This window comes from Dipteris shenzhenensis, chromosome 29, assembly GCF_047967505.1.
Source record: "Dipteris shenzhenensis isolate YYH24624 ecotype China chromosome 29, Dip_SZ_1.0, whole genome shotgun sequence".
Classification (NCBI taxonomy): domain Eukaryota; kingdom Viridiplantae; phylum Streptophyta; class Polypodiopsida; order Gleicheniales; family Dipteridaceae; genus Dipteris; species Dipteris shenzhenensis.
The window spans coordinates 15,881,501-15,894,086 of NC_141624.1; the positions used below are offsets into that span (position 1 = coordinate 15,881,501).

General features: G+C 43.2%; 1 protein-coding gene across 5 annotated transcripts in view; it reads right to left on the bottom strand.

The window, feature by feature from the left end:
- Positions 1 to 259: 259 nt before the first annotated feature.
- The window catches only part of LOC147882493 (uncharacterized protein At4g15545-like), a 34,902-nt gene continuing 22,575 nt past the window's right edge, over positions 260 to 12,586 (bottom strand). For 2 of the 5 annotated variants that reach the window (XM_087400722.1, XM_087400717.1), the window contains 7 exons: positions 2,408 to 2,467; positions 2,011 to 2,083; positions 1,680 to 1,796; positions 1,322 to 1,585; positions 1,146 to 1,209; positions 912 to 990; positions 262 to 809 (listed from right to left, as the gene is read on the bottom strand). In XM_087400722.1, coding sequence (XP_087256848.1) covers positions 708 to 809; positions 912 to 990; positions 1,146 to 1,209; positions 1,322 to 1,585; positions 1,680 to 1,796; positions 2,011 to 2,083; positions 2,408 to 2,467 — 759 coding nt within the window. In that variant the 3' untranslated portion in view covers positions 262 to 707. Of the gene's footprint in view, positions 810 to 911; positions 991 to 1,145; positions 1,210 to 1,321; positions 1,586 to 1,679; positions 1,797 to 2,010; positions 2,084 to 2,407; positions 2,468 to 12,586 lie in introns of all 5 variants that reach the window. The other 3 variants (XM_087400720.1, XM_087400721.1, XM_087400719.1) reach the window with 3 other exon arrangements.

Here is a 12,586-nt window from a genome sequence, read left to right on the forward strand (position 1 = left end):
GTTTCTATTGTACACGTGATTGCTCAATTACGTTAACTTTCACTTTAAGTGTTAGTCTCCTATCCTTTTTAAGGGGCTACACCCACCCGTAGGGGTTGCTGGGCGGTGCAATGGGATCCAGGTGATTGCAACAAGACTTTTTGCAATATAGCCTTCTTAAATAGGAATCTAGAGACATCATGTCAACTCCTTTTTTAAAAAGGAATGGAGCGTTCTAGTAGTATATTTTAATTCATTATTTTGAATGCAGATTCTTGTGGCATTCAAGGCAATTTGTCTCAATGCTAATCATGAGTGAATCATCTTGATAGTATCCTCTGCAACTTCATGGAGCGAGCCAAAGACTTCGAATCTGTTCATAGTACGACTCAAGCAACTGCTATTGTGTCTCTTTGATATTTCCCTTGCAAAGGCCACGATTTACCACATATACTCTTCATAATATTGCCCGTTCCTCCAAAGAGAGTCCTCAAGTAGCTTTCAGACATGATAACACTTCAACCACCAGATAGAACATCTGCATGTTCGCTCAGAATGTATAGCTATAAACCAGATATATCAATCCTGGGAAAAATTCCTGCAAGCTGCATTGCTCCTTGAACCAAAAATACAGACCTAGACATGCTTTAGACTTTTCAGAACTGTCCTGACTTGTTGCAGTGGCCCTCCTTGTTCTTTGCTCCACCTAATTCAGGAAATAGACATCCTTATGCCTGGGCCAGAGGGTGGCGACTTAATAGGCTATCAAATGAAATGTACAGATCTTTGTTCTCTGCGCCAAATATTTCAGCTGCCTTCCTCAATGCTTCCTGCAATCAGGAATCAATCCAAATCAGAGGTTTGTAGAAACACGTGTATGGTTATGAAGAGGGTCTGCATAGCAAGCGATCAACGCTTTCCAAACCATGTACCTCTCTCGTCTGTCGATGAGCATTGAGCTCTTTTATATTCGACAGGAATGCACTGAACTCTTCATATGATAGTCGGTTCCTGAATGTATATGTCAATAGTCAAAGCATTTGAGCAAGACAAGCAGAATGCGGAGTCAAAATAAGGAGCTAACCTGGAAATATTCATAATCCAACAAGATTATACATGAATTGGGAAGCAAAGACAGAAAATTCCCACAATGTTCAGGTTGTCACATCAGGATATGTGCACACCTTGCCTGCCGGAAAAATTTCTTCCCATCCATTCGAGGAGTTCGAGCTGCAAGTATTTCAAATTATCAGTTGTAAATTTATGATCAGGCAGTAAAACGTAAATTCAGCTCATAAATGAATGTGCCCCAATAAGAAGCAAAAGACAAAAAATGTTACACCTAGAAACGAACCTCCAGGGGGAGAATCAGGAGATGTTGTCCGCATGCTTGTTGGGTGAGAGGAATAAAAGGATGCCCTGACATCACCAACAGAATGCTGTTGGGGTGACCCTGGTGTCGATTGCCTTTTTGTTGAGCTGGTTGCTGAAATTTTCCTTGGTGAACTTGCTGATAGCTGTTTCTTGGGTGACTCACTAGGGGTAAGTTGTGGAGTAAGATGAGGCGATGTTGATGCAAATGCTGGAGAAATTCCAGGTTTGGAAACTGCAGAGTTCCAATGCACCCATTCAAATTTCTCCAAAAAGCATACATCTTCCAAAAATTTTGAGTCTTTAGATTTGCAGTTGATAAAACACACCATCCGCCTCAGAATAGCTTTCATCCTCTTGGAGGGAAGAGTTCATTGAGGAAGCCACTCTGGAAGATCCAACCTCAGCAATTTTGTCATCATCATGAGATTGTACCCAACCTGCATCTATTGGAAAGAATAATACTGTATAAAACTCTCAAAAGGCAAATTGATCTTTGAGATGCCCTTCAAGTACTATATTATACGCCATGACCTCAGATCTAGTCTGGAATTCAAGTTAAACTGAGCACCAAAAAATTAGTTTATTGATCAGGAGAGTTCAAGAGGCATCTAAAAATGACAAATGACATTGATCACAGAGAAGCACACTAGCAGGTACCTGTGAGTGAGCTGTTTGATGAAAAGGAACTACCCAAAGATGCGATCTGGTTTCCTGGTACACTTCCCAACTTCTACAACATACAAGAAAAAAGAGTCTCATGATTTGAAATTAACTGCAGTTTGAAGTACTCAACACTGCAGACAGGCCATCAAATTTCATTCAGACAGCATCTCATGCTGTCACTTGACAACCAGACCTATGTACAGCACAATAAATATTTGTGGGGTGAAGAAACAATAAGGCTTAAAAATCCTGGCAAACTTTCCTACATTTCCAGGCCATCGCAACCTGCTGTAATACAGTTTGCAGGTTTGCAAGCATGATATAGATAAACAACTGGACTAGAACCAAAAGGAAAGCATCAACGTCAAACAGAAAGCATATGAGCACTTACTGTGGGAAGCTCATCATGTTCTTGCAGAGACTGCAACAATGCCCTTTTGAAAGTTTCCAGCTGCAAGATTACATGAACACCAAAAGCAATAGGATCTGATCACTAATCAAGATGTATAAATATATATTTATGCACAATTGACCAAGCTGGTTCTAAAAGCAACTAAACAACATTTAGCAGAAGATTGGCAAATGAGTGTCAAGACATACACAGATTTGATACAAGATCCAGTAGACCTAGCCTCCCAATTAATCAAACAGAATCCCTTGCAAAGCCTCAGAAAGTGTTCTTGTTGTACAGTGTATTATCAATCTGCTAGCTGATAGGTGATTAGGATAGGTGCTACAGCTAGCTCCAAGAAGAGACATAATGCCCCTTAAACAGAACATGTACAATCACAATCATCGTTGAACTCAGCACCCACATGAGGACCGAATGAGATCACTTTCTTTCCTTCCTTCCTCAAGAACCACCCAGGCCATGTGGCTGGACTATGTAACCTGCCCATTGGGCTGCTCACATGTTCACCTTGCATTCACAGCATGCTGCTTCATATCAACAGTCCACGTGGAGGTCTTTCCACCTCCATATCTGCCATGTGGCACCTACATGTTGTGCCCACATGCCTCGTTCTCCTCATTTGCGGCCTCACATGCGGGGCTGTGACCCTGCTAACCCAACAATATCAAAGACGATTACTTGGAATTTAAGGAGTTAGTTCAAGTCAAGCATCAAAGACATGTCATGATGGTGGGTGAAACAGAGATAGTTTATGCATCCCATGGTTCCATGACCACTTAATCAGAACAATGTAGGAGGTCATATGATTACGCACTCTTTACTATTATAACTGCTCTAGGATTCCATGACAGCCTATCTATGTTTAATTTAAGCACTCCATTCCAATAGGAAACACTACAGCTATCTGGAGACAAAGGATGATTGGTTGTGCATTGGGGTGTCGCCATAACATGAGGGAATGACACCAATTTCAAGCAAAAATCTGCCAATGAACGTTTCCCACAAAACAGCAAAGTTTCAATAAGATGTCAAGGAGATCTAGGAATGTAACTACTTTAAAATCTCTTTGTACTCTGGGTCTGCTGCAAGCTTCTCCCAAGTCTGGCAATGTTAGCTTCTCCAAAACTTCTACCTTTTGTGCCAGGAAAGCTGCAGCAAGACAGAACAGCAAACACATTCACCTGGAGAACTGTCTCAAAACGGGCTCTCTAAAGCTGCCTCTTACCTCATCCTTGCTCCAGGACCTGTTGCTGATTTTTGCACATTATTTGTTTGGTGTTAGCTGCTACAAAACGTGGTCAATTGCTGCTCCCATCTTCAGCTTCAAACTCGATTTCTCAGCCGCAAAAAAGCTCTTCCCTCAGCTTTCTTATAGGGTAGCTCTCAGTCCCTTTTGCCTCCCCTTTAGCCCCCCTCCTTTCCCTTAGTTCTCCCCTAGGACTCTCTCAGATCCTCCTCTTAGCCCCTCCCTCCCAGCTTCTCCTTTCAGCCCCTCCCTCTCCCCTTCTCACTCCTTAGTTTTCCTTCAGGATTGCAAAATCTACCCTCTCCCTTCACCCTTCTCCCCTCAGCCCCTCCCTCTCCCCTTCTCACTTCTTAGTTTTCCTTTAGGATTGCAAAATCTACCCTCTCCCTTCACCCTTCTCCCCTCAGCCCCTCCCTCTCCCTTCACCCTTCTCCCCTCAGCCCCTCCCTCTCCCCTTCTCCCCTCAGCCCCTCCCTCTCCCCCTCAACGCCTTCCAACTCCTTAGCATTCCTTTAGGATTCCCAAATCTACCCTCTCCCTTCAGCCTTCTCCCTACAACAGACAGATCCTTCAACGGTTTGAATCGGCCTTCCACTCTTGATTGATGAATGGCTACGCATCCAGTCAATCCTCTTCCATTTCCACTGACCGTGAGAATGTGTATCTTTTCAAAAGAAGCTGCTGCAACTACAAAAGAATGTGGAGTTTGAGAAGTCTAACACTCTTTTCGCACACATCCATGTGTCCCACCCCTCCAGATCACAAGCTAGGGACTGATGCTTGCGCCCTTACCTTCGGACCTCTCCCAACGCCTCACTGATATTTGACTTTTGGGACCATGTTTCTTTCAGGTGGCATTTAATACCTTCGGAGCTGCGAGCACATTGCTCAAGGCTAATCCCTTAGCGTTCGGTTCCCAAGAAGATTTTCCTTAAGCCCTTCCCTCTTGGATCCGACCTAGTAGAGGAGGACATGAAGATCATGTCTCTTTTCATCAGATTTCCAAGTCTGCCCCAGGTCTACCATCGACTCCTTGCCATGATTGGAGCGGCATTTGGAGAGGTCACTAAGATCCCCCCCATCCCTCGTTTGCCGTCTTCAGCCGTAGAGACAATGAGATCGGATGGAGTACCTAGAGTTAGGGTCATTGTCTCACACCCTAACATTTCGGATGACAACATTATACTATATTTGCCCGGATGGCTCTCTTTTTTAGCAGAGAGTCAAGATTGCACGTAGGCATGACCAGTGTCAGATATGCACGATCTTTGGGCACTTTGCTAGAGACTGCCCAAAGAAGAAGAAAGGACATAAGAAAGCTTTCGACGCAGCCCCGTCTCATACTTGACAGAGTGTACCTTCGGCACCGCCATCTCGTTCGGCACCAACCACCTATCCTGCACGTGTGTCCCACACTGGATTCCGATTAGCAGCGAGAGTGCGATATGCTCCTGACTCCTTGCAAGTTGTAGCCAGTGTTGCAGTAGTTCTAGCCTTGGGATAGAGCTGCCCCTATCAGGACTTCTGACACCCCTTTTCCTGTAGCGACTGGTGAGGCTCCAAACTCATCTCATGTTTCTGTTGGCGCTTTACCGGCTCCAACCTTGGATAGGACCAGTGATGGTTCTCATGCAGATCTTCTTCGAGGTCCTGGCTCCTCATCCGAGCAGCCCTATTCTTCGTTTTCGTTCCAAACTCCTTCATTGATGATCGAGGGAAGGAGGTGACTTTTGCCTCTTCACATTTTCAAGTGCAAGGGTATTATGCACCCCGGTACCAGACATGCTTCACATGAACTATTTCTCTGTCTTGGCGGACTTTGGTGAGGAGGAGTATGTGCCCTCCACCTCTAAGGACATGGTTATGGGTTTCCTATCCATAGGCCGTCTCCTGGGACTCTCTCCCCCGTTGACTTTCCTCCCCTCGCTCGTGCATATGCCAAAAGGCCTTCTGACTTGTTTTCGCAGCTAGGTCAAGTAAGGTGTTCCACCCTACTTCCTCCCACTCATGAGAATTGTTACCTGGAACATTCAGGGCCTCGGTGGTGTACCTCATTGCCATTGCAGGTAGCTAATCTACAATCAGCTTCATCCAGGTGTCATTGAAGGTCCCATTAATATACTTTTTCTTCAGGAATATAAGCAGGATGCCAAAGATTGCCCAAAGTCAGACAAGTTACTCTCAGGTCATACTTTTTGGTCTCCTACTTTGGGCACCAAGGGGGAGGAGAAACATGCATTTTAGTATCAGACTCTTATCTTCCCCTTGTGGTTGGGCACGATATCATTATCCCCTCTAGAGCACGGTGGGTCATTTTGTTAAATATTGGAGGTGACTTCAACATGGTGAAGTTTCCTTGACAAAGAGAAGGTGGCATTCATTCTCTCTCTCGAGTAGCTTGGGATGCCTTTCTCTTTCAATACAGTGGCAGAGATGCTTGGACAAATGATGTTTTTCACTCTTTGTCGCATTTGCATCAGTTCTCTTGGTCAAACAGGAGGTTGTAGGTGCCCATCCATGCACACATAGATAGATTCTATGTGACACTTAATAAGGAGGTTCAATATGCATTGCACCAAGGGTTATCACCTCGGATCACTTTCCGATGGTTCTTATGATTTTTGAGCCTCATGCATAGTTAGAGGAAACGGAAACAAGGAACAAAAACTATGCCAAGATACCACACCATACTTTCCTCCCTTAGATGAGAATGAAGATGGTAACATCCAAAGTGATGTTGTACTCAAGCATAGGGAGAAGGAAAGAATCAGCAGAGGCCATAATCTCAGCAAGCCGGTCTGCACCAAAGAGAAGAGCGATACGTTGTTGAAAGAAGATCTTGCGGCTCAACATGACATGAACTGATATATATCGAGGAGCTTGAAGGGGCTGATTGGGTCGGATGTGTAGGTTCCGAGGAAACATTGCACCTCCTTCATAGATACCTTTACACAGCTTAAAATACTCTGCAAACTGTCATTAGATACAGAGGCCTATAACTTTTAGTAAAGACATGATACCAAATATTCAAACACATATAGAGATGCGCCTTGAGATGGGCTTCGCGCTGATATACATTTCGTAAGAAACAAAGAAGCGGCCAGAAAGTTATGGGCGGTTTACTAGATGGGGGTGAAAACTGTCATGAAAACAGACTGTCAAACACAAGGACTCATAACTTTTTGCTGTAGTATCTGATTTAAGGTCTAATAACACAGAGAAATGCGCCTTAAACAGAGCTTTGCGCTGATATAAGTTTCATCAAAATCGGACTGATGAGCGTAAAGTTATGAGAAAAACACTAATAGGGAGTCAAATTGTCATGAAAACTGCCCTCCACCCATGCTAATTTCGCCTGAGCAAGATGCTCCCTCAAGACTTCACCTTCATCAACAATCCACCACTCATAGATTTCTCCTAGAATAGGGTAAGTAACTCCCTTAGTGGCTCGGGAAATGGATGGACCATGTGTGTAAAATGAGCGGCCGAATAGAAAGAACTTTTAAGGCTTTGAAAGTAAGAAAAGGGAAGAGAGACTCAAGAGAGGGAATACGAAGTGATCTTTCATTGTCAATAGAGTGAGACTCCACTCCAATGCAACTCAAAATACTACAAACAGAAGGGAGAAGTCGAGGCTCCAAAGCCATAACAAATTTGCTCATCTTTAAGTGCTCCATCCCTGAGAGACTTTGAGGGGCCGATGATGCAGATACCACAGCTCGCAAAGCTGCCCTTTCATACTTTGTCCATAAAGTTTCATATCGGATTGCCAACGCAGAGACCATCTCACCCTCTCGTTGATAGAACCGGTCCAATCGCAACATCAAAGCATTTGGCGACTCCACTGTCCCAAATCTCTGCTTCATTGCTGCCACCACTTGGTCCCAGTCCTCCTCGGTAGAGTCCGGCAAGGCCTCATGCCAACTCAAGGCTACACCTTCAAGAAAATCATGCAAAATCTCCGCCCAATCCTTCATGGACCATCCAGAAAACCGGCATCCTCGAAAAAAATCCTGAAGATAAGACTCCGGGTCTTCCCCTTGGGTCCCTCAAAACACTGGAATCTTCACCATGTTGAAACACAAAAAGGAAACACCAAGATCCAACTAATATCCCAAACAAGATCCAAACAAGATCTCACAGAGCCTTAGTATACCAAGACTAACTTATTATGCATAACCACTTGTTGAAAACCCTCCACAATGTAATCCTCAACAAAATCTTTAAAAATAAGTGACCAACCAGCACCATGAAAACATTATGCATACATGCATTCAAGAATCACCCTTCTCACAATTGAAAGTGCACATAACAGCTTCAAGATATTGTACTCTTCATCATTTGCATAGCAAAAGAAATTGAAAGCATTGAGAATCACTACTTCATTGTTATAGTCAAAAACTACCCAAAGACTCAACTCTTCTTCACACCAAGCTGCCAGTGCATGAAACAATTCCCAATCTATCATTGTGCCTGTTGCTGGCGTTGTTGATTCACCAACATATTCAAGAGTGCAAACATAAAGGATATGATCATAATGACTGTGCGAATAGCTTGAGCATCACCTTCACAATCTTCTAGTTCTCTTAAACAGGCTGGAATCTCTTCTAACGGAGTTCTTCCAAGCATCTTCTTTATCACATCAGAAAACACATCCCTATACTAGGCATAACATGCAATCAAGTACACCCGAGACCGTTTAGTAAGGTGGGATGAATCCAATACCTAACGTACCCGGCGTCTCCACCAAAAGATGTGACATGAAGTTGGGGGTAATAAACTTCACGCACCTCTTCACTTCCTACTGCTTTTGAACTGAGTAACAAAGATATTTATAATTGAGAAAGGGACATTAAAAAGAAGCTTTTATGCCAAGATACCACACCATACTTTCCTCCCTTAGATGAGAATGAAGATGGTAACATCCCAAGTGATGTTATACTCAAGCATAGGGAGAAGAAATGGATCAGCAGAGGCCATAATCTCAGCAAGCCGGTCTGCGTCAAAGAGAAGAGCGATACGTTATTGAAAGAAGATCTTGTGGCTCAACATGACATGAATTGATATATATCAAGGAGCTTGAAGGAGCTGATTGGGTCGGATAGGTAGATTCCGAGGAAACATTGCACCTCCTTCATAGATATCTTTACACTTAGCTCAAAACACTCTGCAAACTGTCGTTAGACACAGAGGCCTATAACTTTCAGTAAAGACATGATACCAAAGATTTAAACACATATAGAGATGTATCTTGAGATGGGCTTCGCACTGATATACATTTCGTAAGAAACAAAGAAGCGGCCAGAAAGTTATGGACGGTTTACTAGACGCGGGTAAAAACTGTCATGAAAACAAACTGTCAAACACAGAGACTCATAACTTTTTGCTGTAGTATTTGATTTAAGGTCTAATAACACAGAGACATGTGCCTTGAAGAGAGCTTCGCACTGATATAAATTTCATCAAAATCGGACTAACGAGTGGAAAGTTATGAGCAAAACACTAACAGGGGGTCAAACTGTCATGAAAACTGTCCTCCACCCATGCAAATTTCGCGTGAGCAAGATGCTCCCTCAAGACTCCACCTTCATCAACGATCCACCACTCATAGATTTTGCCTAGAATAGGGTAAGTAACTCCCTTGGTGGCTCGGGAAATGGATGGACCATGTGTGTGCAATGAGCGGCGGAATAGAAAGAACTTTTAAGGCTTTGAAAGGAAGAAAAGGTAAGAGAGACTCAAGAGAGGGAATACGAAGTGATCTTCATTGTCAATAGAGTGAGACTCCACTCCAATGCAACTCAAAATACCACAAACACAAGGGAGAAGAAGAGGTTTCATACATATCACAACTATCGTCAATAGAGTGAGACTCCACTCCAATGCAACTGTCAAGAGAAATGATACGAAAGATTCAAACACATATCGAGATGTGCCTTGAGATGGGTTTCGCGCTGATATATATTTCGTAAGAAACAAAGAAGCGGCTAGAAAGTTATGAACGGTTTATTAGACGCGGGTAAAAACTGTCATGAAAATAGACTGTAAACTTTTTGTTGTAGTATCTAATTTAAGTCTAATAACACAGAGACATGGGCCTTGAAGTGAGCTTCGCGCTGATATAAGTTTCATTAACGAGCGAAAAGTTATGAGCAAAACATTAATAGGGGGTCAAACTGTCATGAAAACTGCCCTCCACCCATGCTAATTTCGCCTGAGCAAGATGCTCCCTCAAGACTACACCTTCATCAAAGATCCACCACTCATAGATTTCGCCTAGAATAGTGTAAGTAACTCTCTTGGTGGCTCGGGAAATGGATGGACCATGTGTGCGCAATGAGCGGCTGAATAGAAAGAACTTTTAAGGCTTTGAAAGGAAGAAAAGGGAAGAGAGACTCAAGAGAGGAAATACGAAGTGATCTTCATTGTCAATAGAGTGAGACTTCACTCCAATGCAACTCAAAATACTACAAACACAAGGAAGAAGAAGAGGTTTGATACATACAAGAGGAAGCGGAAGCTCCAAGACTACTCATAGAGAGAGAATGAACTAGAGAGAGATGGACTCAAGAGTCTACATAAGAGAATATCTACAAGAGGGAGAGAAGGCTCATGGAAGAGGCTTGAGGAGCCAAGAGCTACAATAACATGAGGCCTAATGGTGGAAGAGATGATGAACAAGGCAAAAGAGGGCTCCTTTTATAGAGATTTTGGCACCCTCCACCCATTTATAATTGATGCCTGTAGATTCCTTCCCCATCAATCACATAAGCCCGTATGTCACCATCCATGTCCTTTTTCGCTATTCTTACCATGTGTCCCATCAAAAGATGCTTAAGACTCTTAAAATATTGAGAAAGTCAAGAGTCTCCCCACATGGAGTCCATAGGGACCCTCTCTTTTCCATATGTCCACATCCTCCTTATTCCACATAGGAATTTTAGAAGGATTCCTCTTGACTCCACACTCCTCCACATGCCTTCCACACGGTTGGCATGTGGCCTCTCTTGTATTATTGGAACACATGGACATAAGCCCACCTCTTTATATGATTCAGTCTTCCTATTTTTATAAAACCTCATAATATCCCATACACAAATAACTCTCACCCCATACCAAGGTATTTATAATTCATACCTAAGGTATTTACAATGATCCATTCTACTCATCCTCTCAATCCCATACAGTAGAAATAAGTGAGAGCCCCTAGGCTATCACTTGATACTCAAACTCTTATCAAACATAGAAGAAAACAATACCAATGTAAAATAAAAAAATCAAATTTTGGCGTCATATCTTTCCCCCCCCAGCAGATCCTCTCTAGTGACAGAGAGGGTTTGCTGGCCCTCAAGGTGGTCGAGCATAGAAGAATTTAAGGCGATACTCATTGGTGTGTCCGGGTATCACCATGCCATCAATATCCTCAAGCTGATAGGTTCCTTTCGTGACATTCATATATATCCTTATGGAGGCGTGGCCAAAAGTAACCAATCTCTTACTTCTGTAGTGAAGTTAACCCTCGAGGAAACATGCCTTCTTTCACATATTGCTGAACATCTTACAGTTCTGGCCATCCAGTGTCTACCAAAGAAACCACCCCCGGTCTTGTAATGGCTTGAGTAGCTAACTCATCTGCTCTTTCTGTTTATATGAACAAACTTGCAAAATCCAAATTGACTACATAGTGCCATAGCCTTTTTGTTATACACTGACTTCTAACAACCTACAGGCAGATCACGGGAGAAGCACCATATCTTTCCACCCAGCCAACCTTCCTGAAAAACGGGAGAGAGCCAATAGAGAATTCCGAATCAGAAAAAACATACGTGAATACACATTCTCTTCTCTCACTAGCTTCAACAAGCCCCATCTCCCTAGATGGATCTAGATGTCACATGTCATCAATACAGGGCCTTCCTAATGCAACATTTCACCCCTCTCTTGGGATGCTTTAATTCCTTTGCCCCTAGGCACATTTCTTGCATTAGACCCTTAGCCTTAGATCCACCTAGTCTGGTGCTATCAACCCTCACCTAGGACCTTGACATTATTTCCCTCTCGATCATTTACATGAAGCGCATACAAATATATTACAATTATAGATCCTTTAAGAGAAATGTCGACTGATTCTTCCGAGGTCATGCTACCTCGGCTAGAGCGTAACATTCCTTCCCTCTTTAGGCATCAACGTCCTCGATGATAAAGTCTGGAAACACTCTCCGCAACTGGTACATGGATTCCCAGGTAGCTTCGGATAGAGGCTGACCATGCCATGCAACCAACACCGTGGGTATCTTCCGATTTCGTATTTGCATTGTTTCTCGGTCCAGGATTCTTGTTGGTTTGCGCCTCGCATTATCCTCTATCTCCTGAAACAAAACCACACCTTCGATTAGTGAGTCACCTGTATGTAAAAATTTCTTTAAGCGCGAAATATGAAAAACCGGGTGCACCTTACACCCCTGTGGCAATTCTAATTTATAGGCTACCTTGCCTATTCTCTTTAGAATTAACCACGGCCCACAGTATCGAGGTGATAACTTAGCACACTCTCCTGAAGTTAACGACTTCGAGTGCGAAGGAACTCTGAGAAAAACTTTTTCTCCTTCCTTAAATACTCTTATAGACTGGTTTTCATCCGCATACACCTTGGCTCTATTTATAGCCTGGCGGATATTAGCTCTCGCAAGTGCTAGCATCTCCCGCATCTGAACCACAAAGTTCGCGGCACTAGGCACTTTCTGAGGTACTCCAACTATAGTTGGATTTGCTGATCTATAACCATAGTTCACTTCAGACGGACTGAACCTTGTAGAGGAATGTTTTCTATCATTGTAGGCAAACTCCAACAATGGAAACCACTTGTCCCATGTATGTTGCCTCAATGACACATATGCCCTCAGCATATCCTC